Source organism: Dasypus novemcinctus, chromosome 3 (genome assembly GCF_030445035.2).
Source record: "Dasypus novemcinctus isolate mDasNov1 chromosome 3, mDasNov1.1.hap2, whole genome shotgun sequence".
Lineage (NCBI taxonomy): Eukaryota > Metazoa > Chordata > Mammalia > Cingulata > Dasypodidae > Dasypus > Dasypus novemcinctus.
This window is the reverse complement of record NC_080675.1, coordinates 138159188-138177942: the sequence shown is the minus strand read 5'-3', so window position 1 is coordinate 138177942 and position 18755 is coordinate 138159188. Positions and strand designations below refer to the sequence as shown.

The following is an 18755-nucleotide window of genomic DNA, read 5'->3' as shown; positions in this document are numbered from 1 at the left end:
AAAAACAGGCATGGTCTCTGCCTTTAGCAAGTTTACCTTCCAATGAAGGATTCAGACTTTTAATCAAGAATCACAGAAACCTAAAGCTGCAGTCGTGACATATGCTACGAGAGAGAAGTGTGCAGCACCACAAGAGCCTACAATGGAGGTTTGATCTGACCTGGGAAGGTGGCCCTGAAGTGGTGAGGCTGGAGTGGAGATCAGCTAAGCATGCCCAGGAAGGAGAAGTGTTCTCCACAGAGGCATTATGCAATGGTTTTGTGGTGGGAGGGAACATGGACAGCTGACAAGGAGAAGACAGAAAGAAACCTGGAGGGAAGAGAGCCAATCAAAGTGTGGTGGAGAGGAGGCAGGGCTGGACCTTGCAGGGCTTTGGCCAAATTAAAGGCTCGGTCTTTGTCTTAAGAGTCCTGGGAAGCCACCAAAGAGTGCCTGGCTAGTCCATAGTCAAAGGAGCTTGAGAGGAAATGCCCAGGGAGCAATGCAGACAGGAAGTAATTTGGGATGAGATGTGAGACTTTGATCCCATGAAACCATTTCCTCAAAATGGTATCTCCTTTTCTCTTAGCATGATGGATCATTTCAAATTTCATATATATTTCTAACAATGTTTTTTGCATTAAATATAAGGAACCATGATAAGACACATCATACTTTTCTGTACCATAAGAAGGAAAAAACAGACCGAGTTGGGGAGTCCAATAGGAAACCCCCACATAAAGCTAGGGTACTCTCAATGACAGGGTAAATGAGAACTAAAGCCACCATGCAAAAAGGGAAAGCAAGTCACATGTGTGTCTTAACCTAGACACAAGGTGGAAGGATGAAAAATCCTTACCTGAGAACAGGAGCCCAGCCCAGTGGAACTCAAATCTGCTTTCCAAATTCTCACTCTTACTGTGATCCAAAAGCACCTCAAGCAGAAAATCTAATGTGAAACAGTCTGAGGCTGGTTGGTCCCAGCTGGCCACTGAAGCAAGTGGACTCCTCCCTGGAAGCTCCTGCCTTCACTCCGGGTCAACATAATGCTATGATGCCATTAATTGGGAGATACATCCTAATTTCAGAGATCTGAAAATGTGCATGGAAGATGGTAAAAACCCTGTTTCTTATGCCTTCCCTGGGAAAATTGGGACAAACCACCTGCTTACAATCACCCCAAGGACTTACCTGCCCTGTCATGGGACATTGTATACTCATTTGACATGAGACACTGCAAATATCAAAGTCCCCTTTGGCTGTGTCAGCAGACTTTTACCTTCATAGAGCCAGGTCTCCTAAGGACAGGAAGCCACTGATTGAGCACGACAGAGAAAACTTTCTTGTGACTGTCAAAATAAAATGCAATAAAAGAGAGACATGTTGGCGATGATTTGAATTCGGGATATTGGGAAAAGGAAGGGGAATGCAATTATTTTAGAATCATGGAAGGGTCCACAGAGGTGAACCATCTGACCCCTTCATTTACAGCATTTTACATGTTGAAGTCACCCAGCTAGTCAGCCCCAGAGCTGGAGCCAGAACCGGAAGTGGTTTTCTTCACAGCAGTGGCATAGTCCACATCCAGGCATTGGTAACTGCTTCTCATTTAGATGTTTCATAAAAGATCCTTTTCTACAAGGAGCTTCTAAAGACAAATCCAACTGAACTGAGAAACTCCCCCAAGTCTTTGGGAAAATCTGTCCCATTCTCCTTTGGCTGAAGGGAGCACATGGGGAAGGCAGTAGCCTCTCCCTGTTCTGAGGCATGCTTTGTATGATTACAGACTTGGCTAAGGGAAGGTGGAGATGCTTTGAGGATTGATGATGATGCAAAGGCTGGCAGTGAAGGGATGGGGCCGAGTCATAATGACAGGAGAAGCCAGAGTCTCCTCAATGAGATCCAACCCCCGCCCCAGTGTGTATGAAGCTGCCTCAGTTGATCACACAGAGCCGTCTGCCCATGTTGGAGGTGGCTTTGCTCCCAGCTACCACCCCTTACCCCCCCACACACACCCCGTCGGCCTTCTGTAAATATCTGTGGAGCTGAATGGCCTTTTCTCCTTTGTCCCTGAGACTCTCCACCTGGGGAGATTCTTTACCCTGGTGAGGAGACCCAGCTGTCAGCATATTCAAGGAGCAGGAGTTGCAGAGGAGACAGTTTTGTTGAACAAATACTGATTGTGCTCTGGCTCGGGGGTGGGGGGGTGACAGATAAGGACAAGGTAACCCCTGAATAAAAGGAAGAAGGGCTGGGGTGGTCCTTGGCTGGGTTCATTTGCTCGGTGTGGTAGAAGAGTCAGACTCATCAAACTAGGCCAGGATGGAAAAGAGGGTTTATTCACTGGCAGGAGACCAGAGATGTACAATCTCAAATCAGCCTCCCTATTGAGGGCTTTTCGCACAGATTTTATACCAGTTGAAACAAAGAAGGTTAATTATCAGGGTGACATTCCTAAGGAGGGTCCAGAAAGTTTTGCTTTAATCTTAAAACATACATGCTACCTGGGGTCTGGTAATCTTGGGGTGATAAGGATGGGGAGGTGGTACAGATGTGAAAATACAGATAAGGATAGATGTGAGCAAAGATGAGAAAGTTCATAGTTATACATTTTTGGTGGAACTAAATCTGGCTAATGTCATATCTGTAGCTCTGTATGCCTCCTGACAGATGAGCAAGAGCTATACTGAATTTTTCTAACATTATAAGGTATAGTACAATGCCTTAATATTTAAGCTATACTGGGTTTTTCTAGTACAATTCTTTTTTTAAATTTTGTGATTCATATTGTTGATATAAATTCTGTGATGTAGTCTGGTACCTATATTTTGGATTAAATTGTCCAAACGACTTCAGTTTCTAAGACAGATGGATCTGAACCAAATGAAAAACGGGAAAGCTGTGATGAGTGATAAGTCAGATATCCCTAAATTTCAGAAAACAGTAGATACATGAATTCTGATTAAGGAAGGGAAGGAGTGGCAGCAGGGAACAGAAAGAAGCCATTTCAGGAAGGTTCTCCCAACCTGCTCCCCTCCCCTTCAAGCTTCCTGGAGAAATGCAGAAGATTCCAAGTAGAATTTGGAAGTATTAGGATGAGCCCACCTTGGGGTCAGGAACTAAAACTGTTGAATGGAGATTAAAAAGAGATAGTTTTAACTTTTGTTATAGAAAATTTTCAATACTTGCACGGAAGTAGAGAGACCAGTGTAATTAATCTTGGACTTACCCAGCTTAAGCAAACCGTGGCCAAAGGTTCTTTATCCATTTCCCCCCATTATTTTTTCTGGTGTATTTTAAAGCAAACTTCAGACTTATTTATTTTATAAATTCTCCAGCATGAATCTGATAAGAACTTTTTTCTTGTTAATACAGCTGCTGTGCCATTATCAAATTTGCCTAAATTAATAAGTCCTTAATATTATCTGAATATATCTTTTCACACCATCTCAAAGGTGCCCTTAGAGTTGGTTCATTCAAATCAGAATCTGAACACATTCTACACATGGCATTTGGCTATCACGTCTCTCAAGTCTTCCATCTTCTGTTACAGAAAGGAGAACTACTAAAGCTTTCCCTGAGGACAAAAAATTGCTCAGAAAACTGACGGTCCCAGAGAAGAGGATTAAAAGTGTGTGTGTGTGTGTGTGTGTGTGTGTGTGTGCGCGCGCGCGCTGAGCAGTAATTCACAGAAGTCGGCAGAGACCAGGCAGGGAAAGGAACCGCCCTGCCCCATCCGCTAGTTGCTCCCTGTAGGGCACATTCTACAGCCTCTCCGGCTTTTCCGTAGCTCTCCCACCCGTTCTTCCTAAGGAGGTGGAGACTCAGGCTCCCTAAACCTCTCGAGCTCCTTTCCTGAGAAAACATGAGCTTGGTGATGCCCGCAGGGCCCAGGCCCCAGCTCTGCAGAAGGCAAGCAAAAGGGCGAGGAGGAAGTGTGGCGTTTAGAGACTCGCTGAAGGGAGATGAAGAGGCCCAGGGCAACGGTCCTGGGCAGGAAAGAGACGTGGGTGCTCGGGTGCCCCTGACTTCCCTGGAGGGTGGGGCGGGAGAAATGGCACAGGCCGAGGTTGGAAAAGTTGCCATCTGTTTGCGGTTTCTCAGGAGGCCTGGGCTCGAGAGAAAATCCGCTGGGGCACCTCCTCCATCGAGGAGGGCACTTTCCTTTTTGGTGCCCGGGAGGAGGGCTGCTTCATCCCTGACCCGGCTGTCAGGGCTGACCCAGCACACTCCCCTGGATTTTTCCAAAGACATTTGCACCTTGATCAACAAAACCTGACGTAAGCCACAGCTTTCTGTCTTCTTGTCTCCCTTCCCGACATTTTTCCAAGACACCAGACATGCTCCTAGGAGCCTGGTCAGAATTGTTCCGGCTTTCCTGTATCCCGATGGACAACACCCCAAGGCAGCATCATTGTTTGCAGAGAGGGGAGGGTCAGGAGAAGGCAGAACGTAGCTTCACCCCTCCCTCACCACCTCCCCCCACCCATCCAATTTAATCAAAAGTCTTCTCGTTGCATTCCTTCTGGGAACAGTTTTCACTGCAGAATTTACAGCGTTCTGACTCTCAAGGCTGAGAAGACAGTATCAGCATTTGGTGAGCCCCTTAGCGACAGGGAGGCCCATTGATTTGGAAAGGCCAGCCTGGCAGATTTATAGCCCAGGCGACCTCTTCCTGGTGTTACCAGATTTAATTAGGTTCTTTGACTCTGTTAGAGAAATTAATTTCCAGAGCACATCTTGTGAGTTAGGCCAGTAATTTATTCAGGTAGGGAGGGAAGAGAAATGGGAGAAAATGACAGAAAATAGCAGAGCAGGGGTCCCAGGTAGTGAGGAAGGGGGTGAAAAGGGATGAAGAGGGCTAATTTGCAAGCTACAATCCCCCATTATAGTTTATAAGTCCCCAGGGTTCCTTGTGTGCCACATGGCAGAGGAAAAATGACAGCGGCGCACAGAGGACAGGACAGGCCCACAGGCAAGAGAGTAAGGCGAGAGAGCGAGCTCAAGCCTTGCGGTTTGCTTTTAAATTGCTAATTATTCCACCCCCTTGCTAATGGAAGAGGAGGGGGTTCCAGTTGTTTGCTGTTTGGGTTGATTACCCCACCCGTAATTCCTTAGTGAGGACCCAATGATAAAATTTCTAGAGAACATCCAGGACTTTTCCTCGTTCCCAGGAAGGAGTCTTTGTTCTGGATAGCAGAATCCCGGGGGTGGGTTCCTCCAGCAGCCATCTTGGGGGTTCCAGATGTCCACGTGGACTCTGCCAGGTTCCAGATCCATCTAGTCCCTATCTTACTAGCCTGCTTCACTGGGGGTTTTTGCATGTAGCATATAGACAGGGCCCTCGAAGTAATCCCATCATCACCCATTAGTAGCCCCTGGGAATGGTCCCACCTGGCATTTTAGGGCCCCTCTGCTCAGTGGCTGGTGCTGCTGGGTCAGCTGGAAGATGGGGTTCTTGTTAACAGGATTCCCCTCATTGGCATGTTGACCTTCATGGGCTTCAGCCAAAGTGCCCGGACCTCTCATTGGTGAGGGTGCCAGTAAGTGGACAAGAGGAGGGGAGGTCTCTTCCCTCCCAGAGTCCTCATCAAACTTTCATTGTACCGTACACACGGCTTAGTTTCAAAGGTCGCTTACACCTGAGTGTGAATTGTTTTCTTTGTTCGTGAAAGTGAAAGTTAGAGATGGAAGTTCCTGGTTGGGGAGGCAGGGTACTAATCGTCCTGGAAAGGAGATTCTAGGAGCTGGGAGGTGTGGGGGAGGGGACTAGCAATAAACCAATAAATCAGTTCAGACTAAGAGGTCAGGAGTGACACATGCAGTGAAGAGGCAGTCAAGGAAGGCCTCCCTGAGTAGGTGACATTTGAGTAAAGACCTGAACAAAAGGATAAAGTATGTGAGGGAACAATGTTGAAGAGCCAGATGGTACAGGCCTTGGGGGTCTCCATGAGCTCTTTGGGTTCTGTCAAGCGCACTGGGAAGCTGCTTGAAGGCTTTGAGGGGAGGAGCAGGCCTGGTCCTTGGCACAGACTGGCTGCCCTCTGCCCCTTTTGCGTCTTCTTCCCTGGGTGGGACCTAGATCCAGGCCTGCGCTTGCAGATGCGGCAGAGGAGGGGACAAGTGGCTCAGGAAGGAGAGTGGGCATGGTCTGAAAGTGCCCTCGATGCCCTCATCCTTTTCTCTGCCCTCTCCCTACCTGCCTCCTTCCCTCCCACCCTCTTTAGCCCAAACCACTGTGTTCCGGTTTTGAAGGGTGAATAGCCCCAGCCTCTCCTCTCCTGTTCCATGGTGCCTGCTTTCTCCTCCCTGCTCCCTCACCCCCCACGGAACTCTGCATCTTGTGGCTCGCAGGTGGAGCCCATAGGATTGGCTTCCTGGGGTGTCAGGACTGGGCCAAGCCAGGCGATGGGGGCTCTCACCAGGGCACGGGAGCAAGGCCCAGGGCCTGGGATTTCACTCCAGTTTCTCTTCAGCAGCTCAGGGAAACAATTTCACACGCGACTATCAGTACCTGCTGTTGTCAGCTCTGGGCAGGGGTGGAGGGTGGAGAAGGGACCAGTGACACAAACATGAAAGAGTTTCTTTCTGTGCCTTCAAGCTGTTTTCCAGTAGAGGGGCAACACCCCCTGCAGAGCTGACTGAGACAGGTGCTATGAATCATACAGGAGCACACCGGATGGGGGGACGGAGACATCGTATCCTGGAAATTGCCTTGGAGGAGGTCACATTTGAATTGGACTTTGCAATACTCGGAGGCCTCCCAAGGGATGTGGGGGTGGGGACCTGGAAGGTGCCTCCTGCCAGAAGATGTGGAGTCCAGAGCAGTGTGGCTTGGCAGTATGCGCCGGCTTCCTTTTGGCGCCAAACAGCGCGATAAAAAATAAACAAGAGGGGAGGCTGCTCTGGGTGTGATTAGGACAAGCTACTTCACTCAGCATTCACCAAGGTGCCGAATGAGGCACTGCAGTGCTTTAGAGCACAGAGAAAAGCTCAGAACTGGACCAGACCTTACGGAGCATCTGGGCAGTTCTTCATTTTCTTGAGGTCATGGAATCCTTGAGAATCAGTGAAAGCTATCACTCTCCTCAGAAGAAATTCGTGTCTGTACAAACACACTAAATGCTTCTTTATTGAGATATAATTCACACACCATGAAATTCACCATTTAAAAGTGTACAATGCAATGGTTTTTGGTATAATCACAAGGTTGTGCAACCGGCATCACTAATTCCAGAACATACTCATCATCCAAAGAGAAACCTTTTACCCTTTAGCAGTCATTCCTTATTCCTACCTCTGCCTGCCCCGGCAACTACTAACTTGTTTTTTATTTCTATGGTTTTACCTATTCTGGATATTTCATATAAATTCAATCATATATGGTCTTTTTTCTAGCTTCTTTCATTTAGCTTAATGTTTTCAAGTTGCATCCACGTCATAGAATATATTTGTACTTTATTCCTTTTTTATGACTGACTAATATTTCATTGTACCTATATACCACATTTTGTGTACCCATTCATCAGTTGATGGATATTTGAGTTGTTTCCACTTTGGGGCTATTATGAATAATGCAGCTTTGAACATTTTGTACGAGTGTATACACTAAAATTTACAAACCATTTCAGGAGTTTCTCAGAATCCCTGAAACCCATCTCTTGCTCTCTTGATCTAGGAAAGCCTAATTTTACAATGGGGGGAATTCAAGACTGGACAGAGAAGGCAAAAAGGCTAACACTAATTTATTATTATTTATTGAGCAGCAATAGGCTAAGCACTTGACAGGCCCGTATTTATTTAATCCTTAACAAACAATACTGTGACATGGTGTTAATATCCCCATATTACAGATAGGAAACAGAGGCTCATAGAAGCCTGCCAGGCTTGGCTAAGCCTAGAGTGCCAGGCTGTGGAAGGCAACTGCACATCCCACCTTCTCTTGACTGTTATCGATGCTCCCGTTCCCTTCCATTTATTTTATTTTTTATGATGTACTAATGCCCTGTCTGCCAACAAGACATCCAATTTGCTAAACCCAGAACCAGCACAGTGCACAGCGGGCATCCCCAGACTCCTGTCAGGTGACCCTCTCCCTGTGATTGATATCCCCTTGACCCTGAGCCTCCGGCCAAGCCGGCCTATCAGGCTGTGGCAGTAATAGCTCAGGGCACCAAGGGCATCTCCAGAACAGCTGGCCCTGTAGCCGTGCAGCCTGACCGTGAAGCTCCCGCTGCATGCCCTCCCAGCCAGCAGGTGCCAGGGTCAGGCTAAGGGCAGCATGTGTCCAGGGGTTCTGTTAAGAGGGGGATGACTGCCACACGAGGCCCAGCATCAGCTGCCACTCTCTGCTTTGTCTCTCAGCCGGTGGACAACCAGCAAGCCATGGTACGTCGGGAGTCCGTGGTCAACCTGGAGAACTTCAAGAAGCAGTATGTCCGCAGGCGGTGGAAGGTGTGTTGGGATTTCAGGGTGGGGGGCAGGAGGACCCCCCCAGCAGGATTCTTGGCTTCTCTCAGGGTATCTGCACCCACTCTCACCTGGTGGTCCCTTCCCTCTCCCTCCCCAGCTCTCCTTCAGCATCGTCTCCTTGTGCAACCACCTAACCCGCTCCTTGATGAAGAAGGTGCTCCTGAGGCCAGACGAGGACCTGGTGGGTAAATGCAGGGCCCTCTTCTTGGACAGAATTCTGGGTGGCCTGAAGCTTGGGGAGGAGGGAAGCCCTCACTGCCCCTCAAGGCAGGTAGATCTGGGCTCTTTCCAGCCAGTTCTGCTAGTCTTGTCCTCCAGCTGGAGCTGAGGTGTGATCAGCAGCAGTTGTGTCCTGGGGCCCTCCTGGGGTGGCTCCAGCGGCGAGCTTGCCGATGGTGCCACATGGACTGGAGGATCTTTAATCCTTTTCTGGTGGGCCTCCCAAGGGACTGCTGCCACCACCCTGCAACCCCCAGCCATTCCCGGAGGATTCATAGTTCTCCAGCGACTGTGGGAACTCTGGATAATGAGACCACCACAGACAACCTAAAAATAGCTTCTCATCATCCAGAATCTGCTTTGCAATGGGAGTTTTACATTCTTTTTTCAATTTTTCCTTTTCTGTCTTGCTTAGATCACCATTATTGATAATAATATTTGGGTGATGGTTTATATTTGACTAGCTTGTTACAATTTTATGTACATTTAAAATGAGAGGCTTATAATATAATACGTTGGTCAAGAGTGTAGCCTTTGAAGCCAGATCACCAGGATTCAGATCTGCCACTTAGCGGTTGTGTAACCTTGGGGAAATCACTTAAGGATTCTGTGCCAACATTTTCCTTTTGTAAAATGGAATTTAATAAAAGTCCCTATCTCATAATGTAGTTGTGAGGACTAAATGATGACATAGCGTTAGAAGAGGGCCTGGCATATAAGTGCTCAATAAACACTAGCAATTATTATGATTGTTCTTGTTTCAAGTCTTCCTCCTGTAGATTTTTAAACGCAGCGCCACTATTAGCATTTCTGTTGGTCGGAGTTCCTGGACAGTCCCTCCCCACTGCTTGCAGGGAGCCGGGAGTGTCCAAGGTGCTGCAGGTCAGGACACAAGGAGCCTCCCTGTTCTGAAAGGGGCTGGCGGGCAGCTACCTGAGACTGATGGGCAGTCAGCCCAGAGCAGCCTCGGGGTGCACAGCACCCAGACTGCGCCCCTGACCAATGGAGAGCACAACTCCTGCAACCCCGCGCCTCCTCCCCCCGGGTCCTCTTTCTTTAGCCTGAGCTCTTGTTTATTTCAACTCTTGCCCAGGACTCGATGCCTCCAGAGGCCTGAACAACTGTGTGACCTTGGCCTAGCCCTGGCCCTTCTCTGGCCAGTTTCCTCGTCTGCTATAAAATGAGACTGGACTTCTCTACATCTGAAACTCCCTATTAATGACAGGCGGACGTTCCCCTCGCTTACTTTTTTATTGTTTGTTCTGACTCATGCTAAAAAGTTGCTATTCAGCGGAGTTGGAGTTATTTTTATTGTAATATAGGGTTTGGTCCAGGATGTATTTGGCAAAAGTTGATCTTGACCTTGAATTGCCAGCTGGCTCAGGCTAGGGGAAGGAGAGAAGGCCCTGGGAGGGCATCTGCCTCAGGCTGAGCTCCTGGGCCCATTGCCCTGATATAATACAATCCATGGGGAGAGAGGACTTAAATGACTTTCCTAATTTTTGTTCTTGGGCAAAACACTCAGCTCCATCAGGCTCAATGGTTCACCCTACAAGTAGAAAAGGATGGGATCCCAGATGTCTGTTACATAGTTTCCCTAAGGGACTTCCCTTAAAAAAAAAAAACCACATTGTGAATGTAATTAACAGCTCTGAATTATATATTTAATGTGGTTAAAAGGGGAAATTTTTGGTTATATATATGGTACTAGAATGAAGGTTTTTTATAAAAAAAATCCATGGAACTGCACTGCACAGTAAATCCTAAGTTAAACCATGAGCTATAATTAATAGTACAATTATAAAAATATGCTTTCACCAACTGTAACAAATGTACCACACCAATGTAAGGTATTAATAGTAGGGTGGTATATAAGAATCCTCTATTTTATGCATGATTGTTCTGTAACCCTCAATTTCTTTCATAAAGAAAAATAAGGGGAATAAGTATAGCTCAGCGGCTGAGCACCTGCCTCCCATGCATGAGGTCCCAGGTTCAATCCCTGGTGCCTCCTAAAAGATGAATAAATTAAATTAAACAGAAAAAGAAAGAAGGTTAGCTTGGTTTGTTTAGTAAGCATTAAAACTGGACATTTGACAATAGCTTTTTTATGGCTCACTTAAGAGCTTTCTGAATTAGCACTTCTTTTATAACTGCACATTCTAATAATTAGATTAGATTGGTTTGGCCTGAATGAAAAGGCAATATAAGGTCCTGGGTGGCTGCCTTGGCTCTGGTTTCGCCACCTACCAGCTGAAGAGCAGCACTTTACTCTTGTCCTCTTTCATAAAACTGGAACTCACAAGCCATTTTCCTGAAGAAGAAAAAAATCACAGCAAGACTGCAGAAGGCGAAACCTAAGCCAGTTATGGAAGAGAGGGTGCAGAGGGGTGGCCGTTAAAGCGTACAGGCTTTTGGCGGGTGTGTGTGCAGCTCCCTCCCCAACCCCCTTCTCTCTTAGCTGAGTTCAGGAGACCCAGCAGCCCACAGACCATGTATGTAAGTGATCTTCATTATGTGGCAGCCACAAAGGGCACGAGACATAATTTTCATTCTTAAAAGTTGGCTTCTCCTGGTATCTGGTTTTCCTTAGATGCCCTGCTGTTTCCCTTCTTCCTGGGAAGGAGTCTCAAGGCAGTTGGCCTGGCCCTCTTTCAGGGCATGGGCAGGCCCCAGCTCCCACCTCCACCTCCAGTGCCCCCTTTCCCCGTCTCTGGGCACAGCCTGTCAACACCCGCCTCCCTGGTTTGCAGGCTCTGCCTCGGGTGTATCAATCCAGCTTGCCCAGCCCAAACCTCATCTCATGACGCCCCCTGCCTGGGGCCTCTTTTTTTCTTCCCCAGAGGAATTGTGAGAGTGACACAGAGGAGGACATTGCCAAGAGGAAGGCGCTGCACCCCCGGAGGAGGAGCAGCACCTCCTAACTGGCCCAGCTCGCAGTGGCCTCCTGAGGGGTCTGGGCCGAGGTGGGCTCCCTTCTGTGCAGCTGAAAGACCCACGTCGCCACCAGCACCCGGACGTTCTGCATCCCTGAGCACCTTGCAGGAGAGATGGGCCTGTGGGATTTGGAGGAATTTTCAGGGGAGCCAAGATGCCCCTGGGAAATGTGCTGTCTCCTCTAGAGGATGCTCCAATATTCCCAAAGCTCCGAATTCTTCATAAAACCAGCTTTCACCTGTCTGCCAACGTTAGACCCTGGGGTAAAGGTGTGGACTTAAGGAAACAGTGTAATCAAGGATCATCGGGATCTGGACCTACGTGTATGGGTGTGGGGAGTATGTGATGACATGTGAGGGGCTGGACAGAAGGTGAGCCCCAGGTCCACTCTGTTTGTCCTCCTGGAACTGGACAGGGTGGATAGTAAAGAAACAGATATTGGTTGGGTAAAGGGAAAATCCTGGGTCCAGCAATCCTGTCTTCTGTCTGAAGAAAGCAGGAGATTCCATTTATCCCTGTGGTGGAGCTTGCTGACATTAGGAGGGAGAAGGGAGAAAGAAGGCCCCCGGGTGGGTGAGGTGGATGAAGGTGAAGGTCAGACTCGGGCAGCTTTCCCACAGGGAGGGGGTACAGAACCAGCCTGGTCCAAACTATACCAGGAAGCCAGAGGCCTTCCCCATAGGAACCGGGCGAGTGAGTGGAGTGAACCTTGGGGTGTGAGGGGACCAATCCTGTGACCTCCCAGAGCCCACACATAGGCAGGGGATCGGGCTGATCAACATTGTAAAACCTTCTGCCGGCTTATTGTATTCTATTTTTTCTTCATTTTTTAAATTAAATTTCTGGTTTACCTGGTGCTTGGTTTCTTTTAGGGCCACCCCATCTGATTTCCCTCAACCCAGGTACTATGACTCTGGGGAAGCACCCAGGTTTGGGGTACTCAGTGGACAGAACCTCAGAAAGCCATAGTGAAACACCCTCTCTGGACTGCAGGGTGCCTTCCTTCTCTGTCCTCTCCTGAAGGTCTCCAGCCCAAGAAAATTGGCCCAGATATCAGCATCTGTGGCGTGTGTTCTCTCTACCATTACCACCAACACCTCTGCTAAACATGGCCTAGATGGAGGGCAGGAGTCTTTTTAAAGATGTGGAGAAGGGCAAAGATGGAAGCACAGGAGAAAGGAGGGGGGAAAAGGATGTTTTACCTGGACCCTTGAGTGCATTTGGCAAGGGAACTTTAACAACATAGAAGTGTGGGCCCTGCTTTCCAGGCCAAGAAAATGATGTTGCTGACCAGAAGCCCAGGAGAAACCAGAAATAAAAAGGGTCAGGGTGAGGCACTGAGGCTGGGAAAGTACATGGGAAGAGGTGGAAAGAGAGGGCAAGAAGCTGGATGGTGAGTGAGGAAACTGAGCTGAGGAAATAAGCAACAAAGGAGAGAGGGGAAAGTAAAACAAAGCGGAAAGAAAGAGCCCTGGGGAAAAAGGGAGGCATCCATTTTCTTGGTCAGCTGGGAGTTTTAAGCACACTGTGTGAGAGAGTGGGCCATACTGCCTTCTTCCAGTAGATGGATCCAGAGCAAAATGGCCCTGGAGCAGAAAAGCAAATAGATTTCAGAAAGCTCTGTTCAGAGATGGAGTAGATCTGCAAGAGGGGATGAGCTTGATGAAGATAAGATGTTGACTGGTGATTCCTGGGCCTCTCCAGTTCTCAGGCAGGACAGCCAGAGTCTGAGTCTGCGAGGCTGTGACTGAGGACTGCCAACTGCATTCAGGACTTCTGGGCCTGTGGGGAGTTCATGGCTGTGGCCAGTCACATAAATTTGAGAACAGGGGCTCACTGGGCGTTCCTAGGTGGTAAAGTGTGGTAGGGAGTAGGAGGCTGCCCCCCCCTGCTCTGGTCACCAAGTCAGAAGCCGGGAGGGAGAACAGTGAATGGCTTTCATAAGCCCAGTCTCAGTTTCCAGTCGGGATCTTCAGGCTAGCCGTTTAGAACTTGTCTAGCCCAACCTCTGCATTTTATGAAGAGCAAACCAAAGCCCAAAGAGGGGAAGTGGCTAGCTCTGCATTCACACAGAGTGTGAGAGTGGGTGAAAATGTCTGATGAAATCGAGACTTGATAACTCCTACTACAGTGCTCATATCATCAGCTTGATAGACTGTGATGGGCCTTCCAGAAAGGAGATGGACCATTAGCTTTGCTTCATTTTTAACAAGTTGTCATCTATCCTTTGCTGTTCCCTGTCTCGTCCTTCATTGCTGGAAATGGAAGAAATTGCCACACTTGCTTCTGCTCATCTTTTCACAATAAAGGGCACAGCAGCCAACCCCTCTGGACTGGGAGTCGGTCAGAGAACTCACATTTATTGGGCATCCCACTATGTGCCTGATACTATTCTAGGTACTGGGATTAGAACGGTGAGCAGGACAGACATGCCTTCCCCAATGCATCCACATTCTAGAAGTCTTAGGAATGCAGGAATGCAGAGCTCCATCCAGCTCACAGATGGCTCCTCCAGGTTTCCTCTCATCCAGGTCATATAAAGCTCAGCTCTCTGGTGTTTTTGATGGCATCTGCTGGATTTCCCAGAATCCTTTTGGAACTGTAAGGCCAGGCAGTGAGCAGAGGAGGCTTTTGAGGATAAACATCCTGCATTCTCACCCCACAGCCCTTCTACTCAGCAGCCAGAAGCCAGGTCCCCATGCCCCTCCCTTACAGGCCCAGGTCCCTGTGGTCTCTCTGCTGGCAGATGGCTGCTGCCCTCCAGGTGTGAGATGAGTGGATTGGCTGGCCCAGGAGAGTCAGGTGTGTTCTGTCGGCTCCGAAGCTGTGTTGAGCAGCTGACACTTCAAAACTGAAAGGGACCACAGTGTGCTCTGAGACTAACAGAACATTTTTTGTGACGTAACTGTGCTTGGTTAAAAAACAGTTCTTTAAAGAGGTCTGAGGGTGCCCTGCCCCAGAGTGTGTGCCTGTGTGTTTGCAGAATGCTGCATTAATATTTCACAAGTACGCATATAAATATTTTAGCACATGTGTTTTAATGTCAATCTCACCAGTCCTGACTCTGTATCTTAGAATGCCTTTTCCTTTTCCACTTTCATATTTATTTTTTGAAAACCTTATTTGGAAGCAAATGAAGGCCAAACCATAAAAGATGTGTCACTAAATCTTTTAGAAAGAAAAATCAAGCCCTGTGTGCTATAGGCAATTAAAGTAGGTATGGTAAAAAGAATTAAATTGAGGACTGGGGTACCATAAGGAATTATATCAGCATAGGTTTATAGAACTTTCATTCAATGGGGCTACCAGCTTGATATCATGCTGACATTGTTCTATTCACCACTGCTGTACCCCCAAAGAGTAAATCTTCCTTGCTGGGCTGCTGAGCCAATCCCATTCTAAGCAAACCATATTAGGCTTAGAGCAGTTGAAGAGCTGTGAGCAATGGTTAATTGACATTTCAAAAAGCAGAAACAGTTGGTGACCTACCATTAATAATTTCTAAAATGCCTCTCTTCCTGTTTTTCCCTTTCTCCCACTAGTTTTTCTCTCACCCTCCTACCCTTAGCAAGTCATAAATGTAGCTGAAGCACATTCTTAGTCTAAAAAACAGTTGATTTTATTATCTAGGGAGAAATAATTTTGTCAGCATTTTTCCCCTGTGGATCAATGATCCTTCACCCCTGAACTAGAGGGAAAATGAAAGAAGAAAAAGAAGCTTTGCATAGGAACATTTCACATACAACTTTTCATTCAATCCTTTCCATAATCTTTGAAAGGAAGTGAGAACCCCGTTTTTATAGATGAGGAAGCTGAGGCTTGGTGGGTTAAGGAACTGGCATGCAGTTACACAGCTGGAGTATTTGGAGTCTGGATTCCAGCCCAGTTTTGCTTACCCCCAAATCCACATTCTTCATTCTTCTCTTCCCCTGGAGAAACAGTTCTGAATGGGGAAAAGAAAAGAAAAGGCATCCTAGAGAACCACATACAGTATATTATTTTTATAAAGTTCAAAACAAAACTCTGCCATACATTGTTCAGGGATTCTGCAAATGTGATAAAACTATATGTTAAAAGCAAGGGAATGACTACACTGAAAATTCAGGATGAAGTTTACCTCTGAGCAGCTGAAAAAAGGAGGACAAGAGTGGATGCTACATTGTTGGCAGTGGTCCAGCCAACACTGAATTCATGGCACAGTGGACCCATGGGAGTCCATTTTTTGTTATTCTTTATAACTTACCTATTAGTCTTCTACACTCTTGTATGTATCAAATATTACATTGAAGTAATAAAGGGGGAAAGTGGGGTGAAAAATTCAACCTTGAAGCCCAACAGATGCCACAGCGGACTTTGCCGGGGACAGGACATGGCCACTGCTTGATGACTGTGCCTTTCCCCTCATGACTTGATGGCAGCCTGTGTCTTCCCCTTCCCTTCCCTTCTCTTCTCTTCCCTTCCTTTTGTCTCATTTATTTTTTATTGCCAGTCTGTGTTCTTTTACTGGCACCTTGTTATTCTTGGAGGCTCACCTGTTGGAATACCCAGACTGGGATTATTAGTCCCACTTTAAAGAGAAGGGGTAGAAACTGCTCCCTCCCTCCTCCTAGTTTCACCTCTCCAGTCATCACCTCCTCTTAGAGTTTGCCTAAGGACTCCTGTCTGAAGACAATTTCTGAGCCCAGAAGGCTGAGCTTGCCAACTTGTTCTCTGAGGGCCTTCAGGATTCTGGATTTGAACTCAGAGACTGGACAGGGTTTAAAAAGCCATTTGGGCCATTCTCTTGTTCCTGGGTAGATCTGCATTTGAATTTATTTTTGGAGATCCTATGTCTTCCCTCAATTCCCTTTTCTATTCCTTAACACTCCTTGTTATAGTTCAGCACACTCAGAGCCAAAAAGCCTGGGCTAAGTCCTGCCACTTTTTAGCTGTTGGACCTTGGCTTTGTCGTTCAACCTGTCTGGACCTCAGTTTTCTCATCCTTGAAAGCATGATATAATATCAATGTTGGTTGTCATGAGTGCCTCATTGAGACCAATTGTGTAAAGGAGAGTTATCAGCTTTGAAGGACTTTGAAAACATAAGGGATTTACATACTTTATAATTCAGTTTCATCCTGAGGCCATAGGCAAAAAGAGCAACTCTGAGAAATGTAAAAAGGAAAACATAACCATGGCCAATAGTACAAGTCAACTCTGCTTGCTGAACCTTGGGTAGAGGGTTTCTGGGGACCGGGAGCCCTTAGTTCTCACCTCCTAACTCTGACACACCTGTATGATATCTGGTTCAGGGCAGACCCTTAACAGTAGTTTATTAACTACAGAAGAGAGCATAGGAGGTTTTCCTCTGTCGTACTGATACCCAGGGATCTCCTGTCTTGGATAGGAGAGCTTCTGGTTGGTCATCCTCTTCTCACCCCTCTGGAGGGGTGCTGGAAAGTAGGGAGGCCAGAGGTAGGGGCTGCCAGGAGTCAGGGCACTGAGAGGGAAGTTTCCTGCTGCTTTGTCTTTTCATCCAGGACCTATGTAGCTCACCTCAAAGGGTGTAACAACTCTTTAGAGAAGTAAACAAAAGACTTGGACTATTTGTCCTTTATAATTTTTTCTTGCTTTGATGGTTTTGGTGTGAACATATTTAGCTCTTCATTTAAGGAGAATAAGTGTTTTGCCTTCTTGTTTTATATCCAGCTTCTGCAAACACGAGTGCTATAGCTGTGGGCCCGGCCTGCATGACCTACCCTGGGCGTGTGAGGTCAGGACACGGTGTGCCTGGCAGATCAAGGACTAGCGTCTGTGTGGGGCACCTCGGAAGCCCTGGATCTTGTCTTACTCAGGAGTAGGTGCTCTTGACCAATATATAAAGTCTGGGATGCTGCAACTGTGCTGTAGTTGGTATAAACACTTTCTCCAGTTTTATAAATGAAATACTCTGATTTTATTAAGGATGCAAAAAAGTATTAATTTCAAGGGAGTAGTGGGTTGAGGTGAAGGAACGAGTGAGATAAGGTGAGGAGGGAGAAGGGAAGAATTATGATGCCCCCGAAATCTACACATATACTTCAAAACCCCAAACTAAGGGTTCCATGGACTTGGCTACTTAACTTGCCCGTGCACTTTGCTGCCCTGTGAACAGGTGTTGAATGGTGGCGGCATTCGTCTCTGGGGCTGGCTAGCAAGAGGGGGAGCAGTGGGGTGCTTGCAGGGCCTGTCTAGAGCAGCTGGGCAGCCTGAAGGAACTACATGAACCAGAGAGAAGTTTCTGGGCTGGGAGCTCTTTGAGGGGAAGGATTGTGTGGGCCCATTATGAAGGCCCCATAACGTGCGTGTGGCTGGCACACAGTATGCTTACTCAAGGTCTGAGCAGGTTAGGGAGAGTGAAAGGAAGGAAAGGAGACGCATGCCAGTCAGACCTCCCTTCAAGAGAAAACCCACAGAGCTGCTGTTGGCCACGCACCTTGGGTAGTTATCGCCAAAGCCCCGCCCTCCTGGCTGCTTTCAGCCAATGACTGAGCACAGTAGGCACGCTTGGGTCAGGGTGTTCCTGTCCAACCAGGACTTTTCTACTGGGCAGTGTTTGTCTTGGGACTCCTCAATCTGCTGGACTGAGACTCCCTCAGAACCACGCTGCAGTCTGAGGCTCTTCCTGTCCCCTCAGTCTTTCCCTTCTCCTTTCTTAGGTGTCAGACCTACATTGCATGGGAAGCGGACTTGGCCCAATGGATAGGGCGTCCGCCTACCACATGGGAGGTCCGCAGTTCAAACCCCGGGCCTCCTTGACCCATGTGCAGCTGACCCACGCACAGTGCTGATGCGCGCAAGGAGTGCCCTGCCACACAGGGGTATCCCTGGTGTAGGGGAGCCCCATGTGCAAGGAGTGTGCTCCGTAAGGAGAGCCACCCAGCGTGAAAGAAAGTGCAGCCTGCCGAGGAATGGTGCCGCACACACAGAGAGCTGACACAGCAAGATGACGCAACAAAAAGAGACACAGATTCCCGGTGCGCTGATAAGGATAGAAGCGGTCACAGAAGAATGCACAGTGAATGGGCACAGAGAGCAGACAACTGGCAGGGAGGGGAAGGGGAGAAAAATAAATAAAAAATAAATCTTAAAAAAAACAAGAAGGTAATGTTCCCATTAAAAAAAAAAAAG

The 18755-nt window shown here is 47.6% G+C and overlaps 1 protein-coding gene and 1 non-coding gene across 5 annotated transcripts in view; both read left to right on the top strand.

The window, feature by feature from the left end:
- The window catches only part of DAPK2 (death associated protein kinase 2), a 143012-nt gene extending 130555 nt beyond the window's left edge, over positions 1-12457 (top strand). For 3 of the 4 annotated variants that reach the window (XM_023591194.3, XM_058294323.2, XM_071214237.1), the window contains one exon: positions 8344-8430. Coding sequence is in view for 1 of the 4 variants with exons in the window: in XM_058294324.1 (XP_058150307.1) it covers positions 8344-8433; positions 8549-8632; positions 11514-11594 (255 nt within the window). In the remaining 3 variants the exon portion in view is untranslated. Of the gene's footprint in view, positions 1-8343; positions 8434-8548; positions 8633-11513 lie in introns of those variants that run through there. The other variant, XM_058294324.1, reaches the window with a different exon arrangement.
- On the top strand, positions 10608-10684 carry TRNAG-CCC (transfer RNA glycine (anticodon CCC)). Its single transcript has one exon. It is a non-coding gene; the product is annotated as a tRNA-Gly (tRNA).
- Positions 12458-18755: the final 6298 nt, after the last annotated feature.